Source organism: Camellia sinensis, chromosome 5, assembly GCF_055761805.1.
Source record: "Camellia sinensis isolate YWXY chromosome 5, ASM5576180v1, whole genome shotgun sequence".
Lineage (NCBI taxonomy): Eukaryota > Viridiplantae > Streptophyta > Magnoliopsida > Ericales > Theaceae > Camellia > Camellia sinensis.
Window position 1 is genome coordinate 160,288,381 of NC_138965.1, and position 24,335 is coordinate 160,312,715.

Consider the following 24,335-nt stretch of genomic DNA (forward strand, 5'->3'; position numbering starts at 1 on the left):
TAATGTGAGCTAAATGGAACATAAATAGATGAAAAGGGTATTTTGATCTTCTTATCTCAAATAGGACCTAATGAAATAGTCAAAAAGAATATAAGTTAGATGAAATAAAGCTCTTAGAAAGTGAATTTATCAAAAAAACTCCTTTTTTTTATGATTGTTCTTAATACATTAAAGTATTATTATGATGGTAAGACTTGAGAGTTTGGAGAAATTAATAAATGCTAACGGTGTGTTTGGTAACGTTTACGTTTTAAGTTTATATTTACAAAAATTTTATAAATTGGTTTTTGTTAATTTTTTGTTTATTTTTAGAAAAACATAAACTACAAACGTGTTTGCTAATTGACAAAATGTTTAAAAAAAATTTAAAATATAAAAAAGAGTGAGAAATGTCGAGTGGTGGCAAGTGGCGGCGGAAGAAGGTGGCGAAAAGTGGTGATGGTGGGTAGTGGGTAGCTGGTGGTTGTGGGTGGGTGGGTGGGTGATGGTGGCGGGTGGTAGCGAGTGAGTGGTGGTGGTGGTGGGTGGGTGGGTGGGTGATGGTGGCGGGTGGTAGCGAGTGGGTAGTGGTGGTGGTGGGTGGGTGGGTGGTGGTGGCGGGTAGTGGGTGGTGGTGGCGAGTAGATGGCGGGTGGTGGTGGTGAGTGGATGGGCGACGGTGGCGGGTGGTGGGTGGTAGCGAGTGGGTGGTGGTGGGTGGTAGCGAGTGGGTGGTGGTGGCAGGTGGGTGGCAGATGGCGGGTGGTGGTAGGTGGTTGTGGGTGGGTGGGTGGGTGGATGACGGTGGCAGGTGGTGGGTGGTAACGAGTGGGTGGTGGTGGTGATGGTGGCTGGTGATGGATGGTGGTGACAGGTGGGTGGCAGATAGCGGGCGGTGGTGGGTGGTGATGGCGGGTGGGTGGGTGAAGGTGGCGGGTGGTGGTGGCGGTAGTGGTGGCGGCGGGTGGTGGTGGGTGGTGGCGGGTAGGTGGAAGATGGTGGTGGTGGTGATGGTGGGTGGGTGGGTGACAGTGGCCAGCTGTAGGTGGTAACGAGTAGGTGGCGGGTGGTGGTGGCAGGTGGGTGGCGGGTGCGTAGTGGGTGGTGATGGCGGGTGAGTGGCAGGTGGCTGGTGGTGGTGGGTGGCTGGTGGTGGCAGGTGGTGGATGGTGGTGGTGGTGGTGGCAGGTGGGTGGTCAGTGGTGGTGGCGAGTGGTGGATGATAGTGTTGAGAGGCGGGTGGGTGGTGGGTAGTGAGTGGTGGTGGTGGGGGTGAGTGATGGTGGCGGAAGACGGTGGTGGAAAATGGTGGCGCGTGGTGGCCAGTGTTGGGTGGTAAAAAAAAAAAAAACTGAAAACTCAAAATGGAAACACATTTTTTGTGTTTTCATTTTTTGGCCAAATTTATAAACTAAGACCACTGATTTATAAATCAAAAATTTTACCAAACAAGTTTTATTTGAATTTTTTAAATTTTTATAAATATAAACAGAAAACTGAAAACGTAAGTGTTACCAAACGGCACCTAAGATTTTTATTTTTTTTTAAATCAAAAAATCAAAAAATTTAAATTGAGAGATTGGAGCTCCCACAAGACTTGAAGTTAAAAATCCCCTTTTACTTAATATATAATATAGATGTTATGAACACTAACACGCGTGTCAATAAACATACCAATTAGATAAAATGTTAAGTGAGCCTCACATCAGGTGGTATAACTTAAATATAAATCTTGTGTATTAATTGGTATCTTTGTTAGTGTTCATAGTATTACTAATTTATTTGAGACTCGGTAAATAAACACAAAATTTGGTTCAAAAATCATATGCACAATATAATAAATAAATAAATCAATCAAACCACCAATTTAAACTAGGTTAAAACAAGTCAAACTTGAAAACAATATAAAATTTGTTCAATTTTCAAGTCAAATAAAACAACAAACTACTCATATGCATAGCCCCCCAAGTATGAGAATGAATACATGATATGAATTAAGGTTATGTTTGCATGAATTCAAAAACCAGGAATGGAATTTTGTGTTGTACTGAAAAAAAGAAAAAAGAAAAAAAGTGGATCAAATTCCCACTAATTTAGGAAACTGGTTCTACTTGGAATATAGTAAATCAGAAATCACATTCCCTTTCAAACCTCATCGAAACAGTGGAATCACAGTGCATCTCATTCCCCTTAAGATATAATCCTATCATTCAGACATAGTCTAAAGTTAAATGAAAACTTAAAATTAATCTGTACTTACAAAATGGTTTCCTCATTCAGACTTGCCTATTGCATACTAATTCTCATCGCAGTCTCGGTTCTTATTCAATATGCTCCCATGAACTACAGTTTGGTAGCCACGAAAACCTCAGAAACCAAAAAGATATATAAATTGTAAAGTCAAAGAGTCTTGTAAAATCAAGGGAGATCGGCTAACCAGGAATTTGGAATGAAAGCTGCAACTACTCATAAATAAGAATACAAAAACATTTTACACATTTTACATACAAGATGAGCCAAAGCACACCATCCCCGGGACAACATGACTATATTAACGACGACCTGGAATTGACTCGAGTCATGTGAAAACAATTTGCACTGGTCCACGTAAAAACACTCTTTGCATTTCATGATGCTAACTTTTGAATTGTAATTTCCTTGAGTGAATTCACTAGTCTGTGGAAAACCTTCAGGTCATGACCTGTTTTGTCCTGCATATCCAAGTAAACACCATAAGAACCGTTCATAATTGAAGTTAGGATAATTCATGGATCGAACAGAGTCCCAGCAACAATGAATACTAACTTTGAAGTAAATTGCACCAGCTGTTAAACTTTACACCATTTTCGGATTAAGCCCATTAAATTTTCATTCAAATAAACCCTCTTAATTTTCTAAATTTGTTCAATTTAGCCCCCAGTCTACAGTGTCATCTTTCAGCAATTCAGTATATGATACTGGACAAATATGGAAGGTTACAACGCTTAATTGGAAAAAATAATAGTAATAATAATAATAATAATCTAGAGACAATCCAAAAAAGATGTATAGTGTTCAAGCTGGCATAATTTACTCATAATTTTACGATTTAACATAATAATAAATAAATAAGATAACTAAAGTAGCCCCAATACCAGGTAAGCAGTTATTCCACAAATGAGTGTGTAAAGTGAAGTTGAAAGTAGCAATACAGCATATACCAGACATACCGAGATTGGGATGGCTAAGAAAACCAAAATACTAAATAGCACACAAAACAAAAAGGAAGATTTAAGCAGCGGACCTCACTCAGCAACTCAAGTCTTTCTAAAGTTGGAATTAACTTTCCGCACAGCAAAGGTATATCCTCCTCAGTATCAGGCTTGGTGCTGTACGTAATCATTTTCATTGATGTACCTGTATCACGTTGATACAAACTGGCAACAGAACATTGGATCAACAAAACAAATAACTTTCATGAATAATGCAACAGCAAAGTGATAAGGGGCATACCCATCCTGGAAATGGATAAAGATAATGTTCAGTACATTCTCTGCAAGCAGTAGTAGTAAAGTAATAAGTCGATCCCTATTTCCAGCAATGTGGCACATTTCCACCATTGCAATATACCTCCTGCATAGGGAGAGAGAACATATTTAACACACATTAAAAGGAATATTAGGCAGCTCTTTCTAGATCAAGTGATTATACAGACAGATATCGCTAATACAATATGCTGCATTCCATACACGAGGATAAAAAATTAGTTTCAGTGATTTGTTTCGAGTAGCACGGAAAGTTTCGGAAGCAATGAAAAGATATTGAAAATACAAATATATGTAAATGAATAAAAGCCTAGTAATTGATTAATTAAACATATCGAGATTTAAATAATCATTCACACAAATGAACGAGTGTAAAAAAAATAAAAATCTATATTGCTACAAATCAAAAATTGTTTAGTACTATCAAATAACTCAATTTTATTGAGCCAAAGTTCTCTTTCTCCATCATCAAACAAATCACAATCATTGATCCAATTCCCCCATTCACATTTTTTCTTAACTCAATTTTATTTAACATAAATATAAATGATTCCCAACAAAATAAGATCTACAAATTTATTTAGTCAATAATAACAATAGTATTACTATATCTCATGAGCATTTTATATTTTTATCTATTTGTTTTGTTATGTTCTGGTATGTTTGTATGGAAACACAAGAATTTCATTATTTTTTCCATTGCTCCATTTCGGTCTCTTTGTAAACGGAAACGTTAAGGCTATTTTGATGCAAACAAATGGAAATTTCCATGACTCCTCTCCTTTCTTCATGTGTCATACTTCTATCATTAAAAGTCAAGTTATTTGAATACAACTTACATATCCCCTTGATTTGATTTCCCTTTACATATGCATTGTTCTATGTACATTTGAAGCAAATCCTTTTCAAGATGCAAGTGGTCTTTATTTTTTAAAATTGAACACAAACTCTCTATAAGTACCTGCTTATGGCTATTACTTCTAATTTTAATATTTTATACCTAAAAATAAAACAAACTTTCAGACAGAATTCCCTCTAAGAACTTCATCAAGAAATGTGTTTTATTGATATCATACGTCAACTGATCTACAGATTATATCATCATTGATCATCATAGCAGGTGTAATTAAACAACAAAAAATATGTTACGAAAATATATAATGCCAAAGGATTGAAAAGAAAGAAACAAACAAATCCATGTTAAATACCTTTTCTGTATATTGTCAGATGAAGAAACACGATCTTGCTGAACACACATATTGATAATATCATCCACCTCTTGTCTTGACAGTTCATTTATGTCTTGAATCTAGAAAAACATAAAGGCAAATAACCTTTAGTTGTAACTTAACAAAAAAAAATAAGCGCGTAATGACTACATATGGAAAGCAGTGCAACAGCCGCAAACCATCTTTACCTTGTTAAGCAGTAAAGATTTTTCCTCGGCAGCTCTTTCAAGAGCAGTTGTCACAGAATTAAGAAGAGAACCAAGTAAAGTAAGTGTGGGCAGCTTCTGCACAGCAGGTGCTTGATAATCTGGGAGACTATCTGAAACCTAGTACGAATCATGGTGGTTAGAGACATAGACAAGAAGAATCTGTCACATCATTTTAACAAAGACAAATCTCGAAATTTTTGGAGTAATAATATAAAAACCAATATTTTATGATCTCTACACTTGTCCATATCTACCTGTAGTCTTAAGGTTTTCTTTGTGACCAGAAAATATAGGTAAGAGCTCAAGCTAAAGCAAAGACAAAATGTGTTCAGCTCCGACCTCCGCTGATTCTGAGAATTAATAACGAAATGAAGCAAGAAGTTAAATATAAATTCATTTTGATCAAGTCTGTACCTTCCCTATCAAACTGCAACTGAGATTACCTCTAGAGTCTGTACAGATTGTGTGAAAGTAAGAGATTCTAAATCTCGTGAGAAAATAGCACACATCATCCCAAAGAGACCTTGAACGAAACCATATTCAACACTCTCTTCATATGGCCAAACCTACAGGACATAAAAGAGTTGTGTAATCAAACGCAGGATTAAATGTGAAGAAAAGATTCCACAAAACAAGTAGCAGGACAAGTTCATGGGGTAAAAAAACAAGGGACAAGAATGTTGACTTGGATGCATCCAAATGTTATTATGCAATGTTTGGTTCCAAGTGGAATGGAATAATCATTCCATCATAATGTCCATTCTCACGATTGGTTCACTTAAAAAATGATGGAAAACGTATTTTACGGAATCATTATTTACCTTTGTAAAGGAATAGTCATTCCATAGGAATGCTAAGCAATGATCATTCCATTCCGTTCAATTTAATTCCAGTGAACCGAGCAGTATCTTAGTGATTATTATTTTTCCCAAACAAGAGAGCTCAAAGATGAGGTTACACAAAAGCTGCAGAGCCAACTGAAGGCCAGTACAGCTCAAACTAGATTTAACTTCTGGACACATCTAAAGGGGGCTTTACCTTGCTAAGTATACCAACAACAAGATTTAACTGCTCCAGAGTCAATTCATCGGAAGCTTCAGAAACATCTTCCCGAAGAACTTGATCAAAGAGAAATTGATGCCCTTTGATAAAATCTATTACTTCACGAACAATTTTATTCTTCACCTATTAGATGCCCGGGATTAACAAAAATAATGTTAATGAATGCTTGAAAAGTAAACAAAGAGGTATGAAGAATCACAAGAAACATAAATGTACAAGTCCTACGGTAATTACTCGGTAACTCATGGCAAGAGCAAAAAGAAGTAAAAATAAATGAAAGGTTTAAAAGTAGTTCCCTTCATTACTTAGTTACAATCGACTCAACTCTAGAATTTATAGAAGCAATAACCATGAAACAGTAGCTAATAAGTGTAAAGAGGTCAAGAACTTCATGAAGATTTTATATACTTCATATTCTATTTCTAGTTTAGCTAAAATTACACTTCATATATTGTCTTAGTCTTACTTAAACATATCTCCACAATCCTCTTACTACTTTATTTAAAACTATACCATCTAGTACCCTCGTACATTTATCATTGCAGTGTAATAGCATATGATATGAAGTTTTGAAATGGATATCTCTGTACAGAAAATAAGCATATTCATGCATAAATTATAAAATGAAAAAGACAGCAGGCTGAAGAGTAGTGCATATAAAGATGATTCACTCTCAAAGCATTTGGACTTTCCAGATTTTCTAAACAATTTAAAGTTATACACACATTCAAGAAAAGCCACTTGATAAATAGAAAACACAAGAATCTGGGACTTAGAATAGTGATATGATAATAACAATAACATACATTCTTGAAGTACAAAGCAGGGGCAGAAGCAGAACAAATGGATCAAGAAAGCAAATAAGACCATGCAAAGACACAAAACAACAACATAACAGCCACCAACGGGACAAGGAAGAACTGAACATAAAGGAACACAAAGAAAGGCTGCTGCATGCAGAAGCACATTTATTCAACTAAGAATAGGAAACGATAATTCCACCAGCACTCACGCGGCACAGTGGACACTGAAGCAGAATCACAAACGGGTTTCAAGAAGTATATTTCTGAAAGTGATTTAAAGATTTGGAAATGCAAGAGAGAACTAACAACACTAAACAGCAATTCCAACACTAATAGGTGTTGGTCCCACAAGCCACAAAGGAGCATGGAATCACGATTCTAGTGTGAGAACTTCACTGGAAAAGAAAATTCTAACAAATAATAAATAGATATACACCAATTTACACAAGTAAGACGGTAAGACCTAAGCAAGTAGGTCTTGAAAAGGCAAATAGAGACTGACCTCGAAGAAATCAGATGCATCAATCAATGAAGTCAGAGAAAACACTAATCTCAAAATTGGAGCTATGATCATTCGTCGTTTATCAACATCCACAGATAAATCTCTCCCAAACTTAGCATCAACCCGCCTTAGACTTCCCTGCTAAAAAATGCAACATAAAGTGGGTAAAAATTAAATGAAATAAAAGAGAGAGATGAACACAAACAATACCTTAATCTGCATATTGACTGCCCTGCATGACGCAATATGTTCCAAAGCATCCATAGAAAATAGAACCTGGGCACCTGATTTCCCATATTTGTGGCTAATTCTCAACAATAGAGCAAGTTCTGCCTCAAGAGTACAAACTCGCTGCAATGAATCCAATGATCGCCCACCATCCTAAAAATTACCGTGATATAACAGTAGAGTTTGCTTTGATCAGGAGCAATAGAACTATTGATATTACACTTCAGCAAACACAGAAGTAGAATGTATGAATACAAACAAACTCAGGTATTTCCTAGACATGATTGACTGCAAGTTAGTTTATAAAGCCTACAAGCAAGGATGGCTAATATAACAGGTATGAAGGATCTCTGCAGTTGTTGGTTTCGAAGTTGATCACAGAACACTACTTAATCTAGAGTCAACACCATTATCAAATGGTCAGCTGATAGGCATCATCACAACTTGTGAAAATGTAATCAGCTGGTTCCAAAGGCAGGTGCTTTCTTTTTAAACTTATCAAATGCAAGAAGAAAACTAGTATCTTAAGAAAAAATATGACCTTTCAGATCACACATCAAAGGGAAAAGCTCTACAGCTTATCTAAATAAATTTTATCAGAAATAGAAAACTTATCTATTCTCAGCCTTAATGAAGTACATAAAAGTTTTACAGCATGATAAACTAAATATCCAGAAATTTGCAATGCCTCACATCCTCCAATCTTTATAGCAGGCCATCTAGCTATTAGCATTTTTGAAAAAATATCGATAATAATTTTTTTAAGCTAAAAGAGAATAATAATTAAAAGAAGTAATTTCATAGAAGGAACACTCACCTGGTAAGAAAGATTGCTGATGCTCATAAAGCAAGACCTTAGGAAACCTCTACTTTGAAGTTGGCTTAAGAAGTACTTCTCATAATCAATACAAATGAATGCATCCAGGACATAAAGTGATATTGTCTTTCCAGATTCACTGCCTTGAGTAACATCCTTTATAACCTGAAGGTTAAAATTAAAAAGAAAAGAATAAAAATTACTTATATGCAGAAGAGGAAAAAGAAAGTGATCACAATTGAAGTAACAAGTCTAGCAGTCTACAAGGCACAAGGGCAAATTGTGGACATGGTAATGATGCAAATTTAAGTACAATGAGAATTAAGAATTTATCCACCAATGTCAACCTGGTTAAAAGAAGGTAAACAAACAAAACATAGCTAAGCAAAATAGGCTCTGAAGTACATATATGAAAAATATAACACGGCACCCACCAAATCTAGAATTGCTTGAGCATCTTTCTTTAGAATAAAAAAATTGGCTCGAGCTAATTCTGCCTGCTCTTTGTCAACCTGAAAAGCACAATATTTAGTAAGATATTTTGTGACAAGATATTACATGAATGGACGATAAGGAATTCAAAACTTCAAACCTTCTGGAGGTCCAGATCCTCAGTGTTTTGATCATTGAGCAACAAGAACTGCAGAACTGACATCGGAACATCTGGATCAAGCATATGCTGACAGTACTGGAAGTAACTAAGAAGCAAGGCATATTGACTGAATGCATAAATATTAAAGGTCAGATGCATATACTAAAAACTAATCAATTAGGGATGATTGAGAACCTAACTAAACCATACCGTCTCCTCAATGTTTCTGATGATTCATTTCTAAGGATCGCCATGATAAGCTTGAACAAAATCGAGTTACAGGCTCCATTTGACAATTGTTTAGCCATGATAATATCAAGACATGTCACAGTGTCAGAGTTTAAACTTCCAGGGCACAAAAATCTTTCGTCGCGTAGTTTGGCCATGCATGTAAGAGCAACCTTGGGAAATTTCAGCAATTGAAGAGATCAAAACAATAAACCAAGAAATTGCTCAAGTTATTGTTCAGTGATTAAAGGTCAAAACAGGTAAGCAGATAATAATACTACCTGGGTCAATATTATTGCCATCTTCAGGGAACAGTCTGGAGAAGCAGAAGCACTCAAAGAGGCATCAAGCAACCTGTCAGTATTGAGATGGAATAATTACATGGTGACTATAGAAAATAAAAGAGGAAATACTGAAGATAAAAAGGTGACCTACTGAAACAAAATTTCTGATCGATTTTCAAGAGATGATATTCTTCTGGATGCAGAGACCTATCATGGCAACAAAAAGATAAAGACACAAAAGAAATATAAAGTTCAAAAAACAAGCATTAGTATGAGAGAACAATGGAAAACTGAGAATTCCAGGTGAATTTGAAACAATAAATCATAAACTAAAGACACTGACCTCAACAATCTGGGACCAACCAGTTAACATATGAAGTTGGGCAGCTTGTTCTTCGAGGTTCTTATTATACTTCCATCCCCATCGTAATAATTGTTGAATTGTATCGCTCACTTCATTGAGCTCAACTTCACTGCCAAAAGAGCTCAGTTGGGGATTAATGTTGTTGCATTTCTGAAACAGCAAACTCAAAATCAGCACAAGAGGAGACTCCACCAAAAGCTTGGAAAAAAGAAGTTACACTAAGCTAGAGAAGACATACTTTAGACGTAAAAAAACCAAAACACGATACAGGAAATTTATAAACCAAAGAAGACAACCTGCCAAAGTTTGTCACGGAATGCGGCAAGGTCAACTAAACGATCACCACGCTCTGAATAGTAATAAATACCTCCCTTTGCAGAAGTTGCTGGATTCCTGAGTATATCCTCAGCCTACAAAACACATATTATCAGATACAGAAGAGAAACAACATATGAAACAACATCAAGTTTTAGCATCATACCAGAAACCCAAATTTCATATTAGAAACAGCCTGAGAATACTTCATACTGGTATCCGGAGACCTGAACTGGACAACTTCGAGCAATTCTAACACCTAGACAACAAAAGCAGGCAAAAGTTAATTAGCTTCCACACAGAAAAGGCATTAGAAAGCAGGCCCTATTATGAAAATAAGAGATGAGCAGATTTTAGTGATGGTGAAGATCTGATTAAAAAGAGAACGGGATTGGTATGACAAGGCTAAATGTGCAAGAAAGTGGCAGTAAGATTGAATTCTGGAGTGACAATAGGTGGACTCTGGTAGATCTAGCCTGAGAAGGATGAGTGATGAATTTCATCTTTCTGAAGAAGGAATTTGGTTTGATTGTAGAGTAGAATTGAGACTTGGGGAAATTTATCTTGAAATGATGAGCCTGAAGGACCTTGATTCATTATACCCTCTTGACCGTGTGACAATTGCTATGCTAAAGCTGGGAAAGTGGAGGGCTTGGATTCAATAAAAGGGGTAAAAAAGGACATAGGCAATGAAACATTGGAATGGGTTTTGAAGATGATTAAGAACCTTAATGCCATACCAGGTGTTTATTATGATGGTTATGAGCAACAAATCTCCTCGAGGTATGGACAGAAGTTTGAGGTCACAAACAAAAAAGGATGGGAATAAGAGAATTGGATCCAATGGACAGCAACAGCTCAAGAAGCCAGTAAGTTCAATTAACTGCGAATTAACTGCGAAGGGCCAAGGGCGGTCAGACAAGAGAAAGAATATGTTGATCTCAAATGATGGAGTTCACTAACCAACAAAAAGTATATTGATCTAAAATAGAGATGGGTATGTAATGTGCATAGAGAATTCATTCAGAAGCATGAGGTAAGCAACATTCAGACCCAATCCATATGCTATAGTTATATGTGAAAAACAAAAGAAAACAATAAGTGGTGACCACTGGTACCTTACTCTTACTGATTGTTCTGGTTCCCACACCATCAGCACTATTTTGAAGGAGAAATGAGTGAGAAGTATTAAAATCGGTGCCATACTCAATGACGTCCTGCCCAAAAATATGAGCAAGAATACTTTGGCATGCTTCCCGATGGCTGGAACAAGCCGTATCACCAGTGTGTAACTCAATAGCCAAAAGCTTCAATAGCCAAGCTCTCTAGTAAAGGCATGGAAACAATAAATAAATAAGGATGAAAAGCCACATAAAATTAATTAAATGAAACCACTCAAAGGAAATTCTCCAAACTGTCTGAATAAAAATGATAAGCACAATCTGTCACAATACAGAATCTATCTCAAAATTTTAGAAGAAAGGTTTAAAAAAAAAAGAAGGCGGCCATTAATAATAGTTAGTCCAGCCAAGTGCTGAGCTAGGCCTGGGATGAGCTGAGGCTAACCCCAGCCCTACCACCATTTGATGGAATGACTACCTCAGACTCGACCTGTGTTCTCACGCATGGCAGCCACTAACATTATTAAGCAATTACCCCAGCTCAGAAATTTTGCCACATGTATATTTGTAGATCAAACACACAGCCGAATCCCAGGCCAAGGCAGGTCTTGGAGGAATAACACATAATGGAATAACAAAATTAACAATTGGATAGTTAAAAGGTGCATATGCTGTCAAATATTACACCAGTAACACCACAATGATAGTTTTCATTCTGCATGTTGTAGCCCTAAACATACTGGAAGTACGTATAATATAATATTTTACAGTTTTTTGCTTGGATTTTATATAATTTTCTACATTTTGCACAACACACTGAGAACCTACTAATATCAATCAAAGTCAGAAGAGGCTTCACTAGTCATATCAAGTGCAATTTCAGATTCTAAGCACCCAACAATACCAGAGAGGCTCAACAATCAAGACTATTTCTCTATTCTAATAACCATGAAACTATCTCAAACGCCCACCGATGCAGAACGTGTGTACACCAATTTTAGCATGGAGATTTTATTTACCATTTATATTTTATGTATTTAGTATTTTATTTATTTTCTTTTTTAATTGCAGTTACATAAGAAGTTTTATTAATATTTGATTTCCTATTTTATTAGGGTTTCTAGTTTCATTTTTCTATTAGGATTTTAATTAGGGTTAATGGTCTATATAATATTAGATTTTGCATTGTATTATTTAGAATTGTTTAATAAGATTGTGAGTGTTTTAAGGATGTGGCCTTCTATGATTAGGTTGTGACCTTTGTGTTCTTTCTCAATTCTTTCTCTTGCTACATTCCACATCACCTGCTCATCTTTACCACTTAAATTCATATATACAAGGTAAAACATATTAAGGTGATTGAAACTCTTTATATGATAATCAGGCAAACTAAAAATGAACACATCACTGAAGCTAGTCACACAAGTGGACCACTACCCTGATCCTGTCCCAAACAATAAGCAGTATCAGCACAATAATGTCTCATCAGGGAGGGGAAGAAAGGAGGTCAGAATAGACACATAATAGAAGAGTGTGGTCTCAAAAAACTGCTGCACACTACTAAAACTGAAAAGTGCAAGCACCTCAGTAACAGTTGGAAACAATATTCAATAAATCATCAAAGTGATTGAGACAATGACAAACCTGATGGAGGGAGCTGATGCGAAGCGCCTGGGTGCTATTTCTTTTTGGAAGTGGAGCAACTCCAAATGTCTCCAGGTGCTGCCAAGATAGATTGAAAATTTTGACATGTACATACAATGAGCTCAAATAAGCAGAAAGATTGAAAAGCTTTGAAAGTTTAAAACTTGATATTTACAACAGTAACAACGCATTGTACCTTTACAAAGAATTGATATTTTTTGCTGCTCAACAGATCCATGGTAGGTCCACATGTTAGTGGATCCGAGCATAACTCATGAAGAAGCTGCATTTGAAAATCAATCAAGATTTTGCTAAAAACACTAGGAAATCAACCAAGACCAAAAAAATTAGTTAAACAGCATGTAACCTGAAAACCAAATTCATGAAGCAAGGCATTGATATCGGGCTTTAAAAGCTTTTCAAGAACATCGAGAATAACCTTCAAGCAACTGCAAATAGAATAAAGAATTCACAAACGACAATCTAACTACAAAAGCAATAATCATTAACTAGTTTGTAACATTTGTCACCAATTGTAACCTGTAATGAAATTTAGGCTGTAGCAATGTCCTTTCTACCGGGGAGTCCAGATCAAACTTGAGTAATAAATGTGCAATATTTGGAGTGGGCCGACTAATATTGTCAATAAGCAGCTGCAAATGTCAAAAGATAGAAATATATAAGCATCATTGAAGAAAAAATAAGGAACATTACATTCAGCACAACCCTTTTACTCTCCTCCCACCCCAAATAACAATAATAATAATATATGAATGAAAAAATAAATAAATAAATAATTTAAAAACAACAGCACTTACCTGCAATATGAGAACGCCAGGATCATCACTGCTGTTCTCTATTATCTGACTTTCTTCAGATCGTAGCTCCAGGCAGGCAGCATAATCCTCAGTCAAAGAGCTTGCAGCATTGGATTTTAACAGCAACTGTACAAGCCCAACCATACGAGAACTGTCACACGCACAGAGTCATTAAGTGGTTGCACAATATATTCTAAAAGTGAGAATGTTAAACCAATACCACACACCATCAAATCTGATGAGAAACATAAAGCAAGAGACAAAGTGCACATAATGAAAACCTTAGAATGCTCATAATTTTGATAGAGCATTGCTGAATTTGTGGCTGAAAATCATATCTGACATATTCCAAAAGAGCCACAATTTGATTCTGATCTTGACAGAGGATGACATCCAAAGGCTGCATTGAAAAGGAGCAAAAAATGAAAATTGTACCACTGGAGGTATTAGTCAATTAATTAACCACAACCTAAAACCATTAAGCCTTTTAGGCCATTATACAAAGCAACCAATATTTTACAGTTTTGACTAATGGTTATATTCACCAGTCCATAATTATCACGACTTCTACAGACCAAAAATGAGAAGGATTAAGAATCGATAAATAATGCAATGAAATTGGTAAAAGTTCAGCAAGATAAAACAGACTGAGTAAATCTCAACCAAAAAAAGAACTACAAACTTTATAATCAGGGCACATCATAGACAAAGGACTGCATAAATTCATCGATCATAATTATAATATGATAACACCCACCACTAGCTAGTAGCCACCATCGTTAGCTTACATTTATGAAGCTTGTTAATTAACCAAACTACACATGGGTTAGGAAATAAATTTAATTCACACCAGAATAACCAACTGAGGAACTCAACTTTTTCCTTAGAAGATAAATCAGAATCCCTATATGATATATCAACTATCAAAAGATCTTCAATTTTCTTCCACCAAATGCACCATGTTAAACAAAAGGGTGTAGCTCTCCATTTCTTTTTCCTTCTACAAAACTTAAACACCTTTCAAAAATGCATCAAACGTACTACCAATCTAGGGAAGACCCACATCATATACAATACATGCAAAAGAAAGGACAAGGATCCCAGAAAACCAAATATAAATATATGACCCATAGGTTCCTACATCTCCTCCTACAGACACAAGACCAATCCAAAATCACTTGACCTTTCCCTTGCCAAGTATCTATCATAAGGAGGTTCCCATAATTAGTCAAACTTACCAAAAAAAACCCAACTTGGGAAGTGACCTGAGGGCCCCATATTCCTTTCCACTATAACAAACTATATGAAGCACCAAGTAGTGCCATATAGTATAATTTCACCGCAAAGCTCCCCTCCTAAAATGGGGGCACACCTCAACTCATCCTCCCCTCCAGTGCTAGTAACCATCACAAGTTTGCTTTTACACTGACGATTTTGGGTTATAGATTTGCTCGTTTCTACGTCCACTTTACTAATCTTACACTGCCTTAGCCATCTCAACGAAAAAAATTAGATTCCAAAGTAAATCATTCACAACTCTAGTACAAACCCCAACTCCAGCTTTCTTAATGGTTTTTAAAGTGTGGCCATAAATTCTACATTAACTATCTTCTAAACACAACAAAACTGCCGTTCTTAAGAACCATTTACAATTCTAGTATAAACACGAACTCTTGTTTCCTAAATGATTTTTACAGTATGAATCATGACCATAAATTCAACATTAGCTGTCTGTCAGCCACAACACAACTGGCTTAAGCCTCACATATGAACTGAAATATTAACCCAATGTTATAGTCTTGCTTCCTACCGATCAATAATTAAGAACAAGTTTACACCTCATTGTTCTAAAAAACACGTGTGAAACACACTAATGTTGCTTTTGAATTTCCTTAACCAAACATAAGTGCAGCATCAACTTCTACCTCCAAGACAGCATTTGGGAAGCTTGGATCAAGATAAAAGAATTATTAAATACTACCACCTCAGGAAAAGTCAAAAACAACTCTGACACACAAATACCTGGTAAAGAGGGCGCCAGAAATCAGAAACGGTTGAGTCCTTCTCCAATACCAAGATTATAATTTCCAAACAAAGCAGTACGGCCTTTTCTAGTAGTTGCCCGTAAATTTGATTAGTACGTTCAGCTATGATGGAATTAACTCCTGGCAAAAGAGCACCCATGATATTTCGAAAAACAGTTTTGCCACTCATAAAATCCTGAAAAAATATCATTAAGAAGAAAGAGAGCCAAAGTCAACAAAACATCAAACATAAAAGAAAGAAATCCACTAAAACTAATAGCTAATTTCCAAACATAATCTTTGAAAGCAATAGGCAATAGGCAAAGGCAAAGTTGTTCATCATTGGCTGAGATGATAACCGGAGAGCAAAGGAAAAAAAAAATATTGCAGTAGGCAAAACAAAGGTAAATCTTTGAAAGCAATAGGCAAAGGCAAATCTCCCCCACTCCTTAACTCCCAATCGAACAAAATAACAAACAAGAGCAAAGGGAAAAAAATATATTGCAAGTAGGAAATGCACTTCATGCACCAACAAAAATCCATACCAAAAAACATATTCACGTCACTGGGAGAAGAATACTAAGTTTAAAAAAAAAAAAAAAATTTGAATCTTGTACTAAAAATCATGCTTCAAAGGCACAAAACGTAGGTAAGGGACAACTATTTTCTTCTTCTTAGAAAGAGAAATAGTAGGGAACTAATGGTAGAGAAATTACATAGCATCTGACATTCGCAAATACGCAAGTGGATCAGAAATCCAGCAAACAAATAAACTAAAGTAATAAGACGAGACAAGGAAGAGAATTATAAGAGTGAACAATAGCAACAACAATATCAGAAGAAGAAAGGAGAACAATAATGCGAACAAACACATACTTTAATTAACTCTATGACAGGGAGTTGCATTTGAAGTGGAGCAGATTGTGCCACAGCTGAGAGTTGTGATTGGTCAACCACGCTGTCAACATCCTCATCCTCAATGTCATACATGCTCAATATCCTGCACAATATGTTATGTGAAGATAATAGCTACTTAGCTTGTTTATGAACCGATACATAAAGCTCTTTAAAGCATTGAAATTGAACAAGATAGCCATTCCAAATCCACGGAAGCAGCACAAAGGAACACTGTTGCAACTAATGTAATCCAGGAAAAATTAAAAACTAGAGTGAAGTAACTCTGCAAATTAAATTAAAAGTAGGAATAGGATATTATGTAGTGCACCAAGATCTGTAGTACTCACATTCGGAAATGTTGGAGACAAGCAACAACCAACTGCCATTTCTCACAAGGGTCTGCATAGGCTCTTTGCGGGAAGGGCCCAAACACATGATCAGATATGAACCTAAATATTCCAATGAATCTGCAAGACATGTCATCCAGCTTTGGAGTGAAACATGCAGGAGGGGAAAATTCAAGTGCCACAAAACTTTAAAGGAAATATTGACCAGTACCTACGCCCTCTATCGCTGACATCCCTTTCTTCAGCAATAAGAGCATTTAACAAGTTGAGGAAAGATATGGTTGAGGGGTATTGTTCTCTTCTTGCTTCAACTTCATTTAACTCAAATCTCATATCATAAACCTGCAATAAGCATAACTTACATGACCATGCAAGAATATTGGCTTGAATGGTTTCTTTAAGCATCCAGTTCCCAGTTGCATCTATCAAGTTATATTCCCACTTACAACTATGCAAAACAAATTCACTTGCCAATGCATATTTTTTTTTTTAAAAAAAAATAAAGAAAAGAAAAAGGAATAAAATAAGAAATTTTAGGATAGACCACCACAAATTACAAGAAGATGAAAAGTTGCCAATCCACATCATCATGTCATAACTACTAAATCATAAAAAGTAGAATTTGAAAAGTTCCTGCAATACAAATAGGGGAGACCTTGAGATGTTAGATTGAGTTATCTCTTGCCATTTGAGATGGAAAACACTATTGAAGCCCATTTAAGACCTCAAAATGAGCCATCTTTTAAACATACCTAAATTGATTAATATCAAATTACATTGGAATTGTGTGTTGCAATTACCCAAAGATAATATACGTAAAAACTTGTCTTAACATGTTTTATAAAGTAATGTACAGGAATAATATAAAAAACTTATAAGCAAGTTCCATAAAAATACATTCATTGACATCTCTCTTAGTATAGATACAATCTGATGGTAAACATTTGATTGGAGCCACAATAAATGTTAAACCAAAAGTAGATATCTAGAAACACTCCACTCCCAGTTATCCAGAAGGCAAAAGTTATATCTGCAACATCACAAAACATGCATGCAATTAAAGGACTGCCAAAATGAAAGTATATCACCATGTAAAACATAAAAATTTTGACAAATCCTTCGAGTGTCAATTCATTTCTTCCAATCAACCTAGTCAATCTCTTTATCAAAAGCATTGGATCTAAATTGCTTTTGGTTCCATGCAAAACCTCTCTATCCTTCCGCTCCCCCTTCCAAAACAACTTCAAATTTCAAAATGCAGAGGTAACATACTTCATCTTCATCACGTATGCCATTCAAACTCCAAAATGTAATAGCCTGATGCTTCTATACCAGTCTCAAATTTTCTCTACTTATGTTTATTTGAAATTTTTATTTCCTAATCATTATTTCCATCATCACTGCTACCAAAATACAAAAATTATTAAGGAGCAAATTATGTGTACTTACCCCACACCCCAAAAAAAGCGCAAATTATGTGTAGTTTAAATAGAAGTTAACCAATAAAATGAAACTTTATAAGAAAATAAGTTAGATGTCATATAACCAAGCTTCAAAAGGCAAATAATGCGACGGAGATAATAATATTTTGTATGCCAACGTCATGCATTATAGGCAACACCATCGTCGTCAACCAAAAACTAATATAGATAGTATGTAAAAACCAACCTGAGCTGTCAATGGCTGTGAGCTACCCCCAATATGAGGCCCAACAACTACTGGAAGATCATACTGCTCAACGTAACTCCAAATAGTATCTTTTAAGTTTGGAGAAACTCGAACGAGTGTAGCTATAACATTACGCAAAGCACCCTGAAAACCATATGATATGCACACAGGAACCATTAGCAGCAGAAAAATACTCTGGCAGCTACTGTCCTTCTATAGAGGGAAGAATTTAAGATGCAGATGCTTATGTAGAAAATATATATATACATTTATTCAAGTCAACAACAACCTTCAGATAAGGAGGCACATTTTCATAACTGAGGAGCTTGAATAATGGCTCAATATCAGGAAACCAGTTCTTCCTTTCAATGGGATTCCCATTTTCCACAACCTATAACATGAAGAAAAATTATCAAACTTAGTTAATTAAGGTGGAGACAATATAAGAAAAATATCAACTAAAAATGATCAGTAATTCAATGAAACACAATGAATCAAGAGTCCACACACTAAGTTTGCTAGAAATGGGCCTAGACTTTAACCCTTCACACTCATAGAGAGACAGAGAGAGAGAGAGGATAATTTTAACTAGAAAACCATCACCTAGTTGCAGTCCCATCAAATCAAGGAGCTATGAGGTGTGGACGGGAATGACCTAACCTCCAACATATTTGCATGAGGTGGCTCCCCTCAAACGAAACCCGCATTGTGTATGAGGTTGATGGGTCAGGTCTCTTTTTACCTTTTTTTGCCCAGTCATCTTTGCAGGTCAGGTTTAGGGTCAAATAAAGTTTCATTTTAGAAACTAATGGAAAATAGTACTCGAACACACTGGAAACCATTTGTTCCAAAAAAAATTAAAGGGGGAAAATAAAGTATGCCAAGGTTATTAATCTAGAAAAAAACTAAAAGCCTGTTTGTTATTCTCTTTCAAAAGCACAATAAACATATAGAAAGCAGCATGCATTGCTCTGAATGAAATTGGAGAATATAGTAGTTGTCAGCAGTACAAGAACAAGCTTTTGAGAAGGTTAAAAGAGTGTTGAAAACAAAAAATCATACATATTATCATATTGACTACTATGGCAAAATAAACCTTAGAAACCTTGAATAGACTGATAATTCTTCAAAGACACGTATTCCAGCTTTGTATCACTATCTTTGAAAAAATGTTAAGAGCAGAATGTTAAAGTGGCCAGAGAAGAAAATTAACACAAGTCCAAACCTTCTGCAGAACGTTCAAGTATGCGACAAGTGCTTTCGCATCCCCCTCCTGAAACTCAGGTAACATGGCCCCAGCACTTTGAAGAGACTGTTTGAACTTCTCTTCATAGATTGACAAACAATCAAAGAGAGTGCTCCACCCAATAGAGCGGAATGCTTTACCCTGCAGTAACTCAAAAACCTTTGAAGCTCCCTCTTGACTAGAAGCCTAAAAAAAAATGACACATAAAAAAAGTCAGCAAAATAAAATTTCCTCATCTGAATGAAACAAGCTTCTCATGCAAAGGTTGTAACTGCCAAATGTTTTACATACCAAAGTACTCAGCATTTTCAAAAACGCCTCTAGAGTTTGAAAGTTAGTGTGGTCTTGTCCAGCAAAATTTACGAATGTCCACAAGACATCATTGCCAGACAACAACTCTGGTTCCTTCTGACAAAGTACAATTCAAGATAGGCAATCAGTATTCATTTGAAAAATCTAAGACAAGAAAAGATGGCACATAATGGCATAGTAACAATATATATATATATATATATAGAGAGAGAGAGAGAGAGAGAGATTCATATTTGGGAACAGAAGGGTAACTGAATTACATACTGAACACAAGATTTCAAAACTAAACTAGAGTTCCAGATGAACAGAAGAATCTAGAAAATAGATCAAGTATGACAAAATAAATCAAAGATGTTTGGAATAATTGATTGATGTAGCCAATGGGTTGTGAGGAAATTAATTAGTGATAAAGGATGAACTTTTTACTTGTCGGAAAGGTTGGGTATATCTGTGAAACCAGTAAATCAGGAAGTTAGAAGGTAGTGTACACCTTTTTGGACTTCGTATTGTAATTAATATGGTCAACAAATTTTAATAGACTATTGACTATGTGCCTAGCAATTTGCAATATTTGATGTTGAAGTTGTTTAATGAATATAAATAAACTTTAGATGACAGCTATGCCTGTAATGTCTTATATATGTGAATGAAAAACTGAAAAAGGATATTTGTTTTTGCTTTAAAAAAACCAAAAAAAAAAAAAAAAAACATTGCTTATCTCTCCTTCACAGCCTTTTCAAGCATAAGTGTTGCTTTACAGTGATTGCTGGTCGATTCAATCCCAGAAGCTCTTTTCACCGTGTTTTTTCACTGCATCAGTTGGTATCAAAGCGATGATCCTATCCTACTGACTTTTCATTCAGTGGCACTCAAACATAAAATGTTGCCAACGAGTGAGACCAAGGAAAGATCATGTGTTGAAGAATTTTAAAGATCACTTGAATCAAGTTCTCAGGCAAGAAGTATTCATGGCCTTGAATTCATTTTTTCTGAACCACAATTAAATTGGGATGCACCTTCAACATATTTGAAATCGATAGTCATTTCATCAGGGAGAAGGTGAATAAGGGGTTGATATGTATGTCTTTCGTGAAGTATGAAGATCAATTGGCCGATGTATTCATTAAAGATCTTAGCAATAAGGTTTTCCACCCCATTTGTTGCAAGTTGGGCATGAGAGATATATTTGTACCAACTTGAGGGGGAGTGTTAAGTGTTATAGCTTATTTGAGTCCGAGGGTATAAATTGTATTGATATGCTTTTTTTTTTTTTTTTTGAACAGCTCTATTGATGTAATTGTGTCTACTATTATAAATATATGGGTATTAGAGGAGAACCCTAGTTTTTGGGTTGTCTCTCTCATTAGCCGTATACTCTGTATTCTCTGCTTTCTCTCTCTTCTTCTTTATTTTCTTTAATGTAAACTTAACAGACAAGTATACTGAAGATGAATTTTTACTTGTCTATGAGAATCACAATTTACTTCTGCAGTTCTTGATTTCAAGGTGAGTAATGAGTTCGATGAAGTAATGATTGACAAAGAAAGATGTCAGTTGAAGAATATCATAGCACAATAAGAAATTATTTTAGCTAAGGGTAAGAATCTTGAAATTGTTAGTGCCTTTGGAAACCAGCCCTTCACGATGTCTCGCATTATGGTGACCACTTTTGGTTGGAATCTTCAAAGACGTATATGAGAGAAAATTTTAAGCAAACACTTAGAGGTGGATCATGAAAATGAAGGATAGTCAAAGCAGAGCAGCAAATCAAACAAAAGTTAACTCCTAGTACAGTCATTGAAGTTCCAGTTTTATTGAAGAGCGGAAAAAATGCAATGGAAAAGGTGGGTCAGTCATCTGACAAAGTTCAAACCAAAAAACAAGCGTTCAAAACAAACTCAAGGTTGAGCTTTTTGCAACCTGGAGAGATTGCAGCTAATTGGTTATGAGAAAATTAATTAAAGACAAAGGATAGATTTTTACTAGTGAAACATATTGGGCATATTTGGGAAATTAGTAAATTAGGAAGTTAGGAGGTAGTGTATTGTGCCATCTTTTTGGAATTTGTATTGTAAGTAGACTATTGATAATGTTCTTAGTAACTAAATACATTTGATGTTGACTATGTCTAATGAATGCAAATGAACTATAGATAACAGTTATGACTGCAACATCTCAAATACATGAATGCAATCTGGAAAAGGAGACTTGTTTTGGCATTAAAAAATTATTCATTGCTAAAAGATCTCTCATTTGTAGTGATTTACAGCAATTGCTGGCTGATTCAATCCAGTAGCACTTTTTCCATTGTTTTTTCACTGAATCATTAATTAAGCCAATTATTGCAATTTGCAACCATCATTTAACCTTATACTCACAGTTAGGAAGATCATACTCTGAGGTTTTGGGGCATTTAATGACTTTAACATAATTTTTTTTCTTCAATTTCAAATCATTCATTGTTGCTGTACTAAAACTCTAAAATGAAATGTTTACCACTGTCAATACTAATGAACTAGTTCGGTGCCACCAACAAATAGTAAGTTAACATAGAACAAAAAAATTACACATCATGAACCTACTGACCTGATAAATTTCACTCACAAACTCCAAGAGAGACACAAAGGATTGAGGGGATGTTTCAGTGGCTTGTTGAGAATGCACACTACTGTCATGCATATAATCGTGTGATCCAACCATGCGGTAGGGGCTAAGTACAGTCATAGCCTTTTCTTTTGTCTCTTTAACCTGTCAGGAGAAGTTGAACAATCATGTTGAAGTGAAAAAGACAAACACTGAGATACATCTAAGAAAGAGATATAAGGCAGTCTTTAATTCATAGAAAAGTTTTAAGTACAAAATTTAGACCAAATACTCCTCATAAAGAGCACCATGAAAAGAGTCTTTCATTCCCCCAATTTCACATACACCAATGCACACAAAAAATGTGATATATTTTGTAACAGTTAACTTCTTCACACACCTTATATATATTCGCCAATCCCTAAAAATACCAAAATAATCACTAGTAAACCCACAAAACACCAAACTGGTACCAAACATTAATAAATACAGATAAACCCAAATGCAAACCCACCATAAACAGCCAAATTTTCATACACCAGGTGAACCTACTCAAAAGTAGTCAAAACCTTTACTCATCCAGCAATCCCTGTCAAATTTGTCCATAACCAAAGCCCATAAAAAGAAAGTCTACCTACCGAGGACACAACATCGCCAAGGAACCTTTAACCACATCTAAGGCATACACTTCTTACCTAGGACAATGCAAATCACAAGCCACACATTCAGACCACATTTGCACTGACCCGTAAAGTACGGATATTTCTAGAAGGAAGTCTACGTATTGTGGAGAGAGAGAGAGAGAGAGAGAGAGAGAGAATCTAGTGATGAAAATGAACAGAAGTCTGAAAACAAAACCTCGTTTATCTCATCAACAATTACTAGTTCAACTGGTGAATAACCAATACACGTAGTATATTGAGATAGACCAACATCATGCAAGCCCTTTGAGGTTTTAGGTTTTTTCCTTCCCAAAATTCCTAGTTTCATTGCTCAGCCAGCATGTCCATATCATGTCAATCTGTCTAATGTCCCAAGACTGCCATGATTTTATTCACAAGCAATTACACACATTTTAGGGAAGAAGTTTCAACTCATCATATCAAGGTTTAAATTCTCAATTGCATCTTCACTACAAGCATGGAATACATAAATTAGTAATACCAAATACTAAACACCAGAAAGCAAATCTTCGTTCTCTATACAAGATTTAGAACAAAAAAAAAAACACTAAAAGATCAACTTATCATCATACATGTGAAGCCTTGACCAAAAGGAATGAACCTACACAAATGTTCATAAATCATAGAATATGACGTGAGTATATTTAATAATTTAGTAAGAAAAAAATCATCATTTCCTTTTTAACCTTCTATACACCAAGTGAACTACAACCAAGGAAGTATGGATACGTATACAAGATCTGGATACGGCTATACCACAAAACTTAAAAAAATAGAATACGGGTGTGGTTAGGATATGTTTGTAAAAAAAATATATATATATTTTTTAAATTAGTAGTAGTGAGTTACACATAAG

General features: G+C 35.5%; 1 protein-coding gene across 5 annotated transcripts in view; it reads right to left on the reverse strand.

The window, feature by feature from the left end:
• Positions 1–2,201: 2,201 nt before the first annotated feature.
• Positions 2,202–24,335, reverse strand: part of EMB3142 (nuclear pore complex protein (DUF3414)) — a 32,061-nt gene continuing 9,927 nt past the window's right edge. For 2 of the 5 annotated variants that reach the window (XM_082870281.1, XM_082870284.1), the window contains exons 11-45: positions 22,800–22,961; positions 20,193–20,309; positions 19,881–20,087; positions 18,945–19,046; positions 18,656–18,799; positions 17,199–17,329; positions 16,988–17,107; positions 16,620–16,743; positions 15,742–15,939; positions 14,001–14,119; positions 13,720–13,870; positions 13,442–13,554; positions 13,269–13,350; positions 13,098–13,184; positions 12,902–12,979; positions 11,255–11,461; positions 10,303–10,395; positions 10,118–10,231; positions 9,801–9,971; positions 9,609–9,664; positions 9,455–9,527; positions 9,156–9,346; positions 8,946–9,072; positions 8,788–8,865; positions 8,354–8,518; positions 7,519–7,689; positions 7,309–7,449; positions 5,980–6,126; positions 5,385–5,507; positions 5,196–5,291; positions 4,921–5,058; positions 4,712–4,812; positions 3,472–3,591; positions 3,263–3,395; positions 2,202–2,690 (exon numbers count right to left, since the gene is read on the reverse strand). In XM_082870281.1, the coding sequence (XP_082726407.1) occupies positions 2,607–2,690; positions 3,263–3,395; positions 3,472–3,591; positions 4,712–4,812; positions 4,921–5,058; positions 5,196–5,291; positions 5,385–5,507; positions 5,980–6,126; positions 7,309–7,449; positions 7,519–7,689; positions 8,354–8,518; positions 8,788–8,865; positions 8,946–9,072; positions 9,156–9,346; positions 9,455–9,527; positions 9,609–9,664; positions 9,801–9,971; positions 10,118–10,231; positions 10,303–10,395; positions 11,255–11,461; positions 12,902–12,979; positions 13,098–13,184; positions 13,269–13,350; positions 13,442–13,554; positions 13,720–13,870; positions 14,001–14,119; positions 15,742–15,939; positions 16,620–16,743; positions 16,988–17,107; positions 17,199–17,329; positions 18,656–18,799; positions 18,945–19,046; positions 19,881–20,087; positions 20,193–20,309; positions 22,800–22,961 (4,464 nt within the window). In that variant the 3' untranslated portion in view covers positions 2,202–2,606. The remainder of the gene's footprint in view (positions 2,691–3,262; positions 3,396–3,471; positions 3,592–4,711; positions 4,813–4,920; positions 5,059–5,195; positions 5,292–5,384; positions 5,508–5,979; positions 6,127–7,308; positions 7,450–7,518; positions 7,690–8,353; positions 8,519–8,787; positions 8,866–8,945; positions 9,073–9,155; positions 9,347–9,454; positions 9,528–9,608; positions 9,665–9,800; positions 9,972–10,117; positions 10,232–10,302; positions 10,396–11,254; positions 11,462–12,901; positions 12,980–13,097; positions 13,185–13,268; positions 13,351–13,441; positions 13,555–13,719; positions 13,871–14,000; positions 14,120–15,741; positions 15,940–16,619; positions 16,744–16,987; positions 17,108–17,198; positions 17,330–18,655; positions 18,800–18,944; positions 19,047–19,880; positions 20,088–20,192; positions 20,310–22,799; positions 22,962–24,335) is intronic. The other 3 variants (XM_028262769.2, XM_082870283.1, XM_082870282.1) reach the window with 3 other exon arrangements.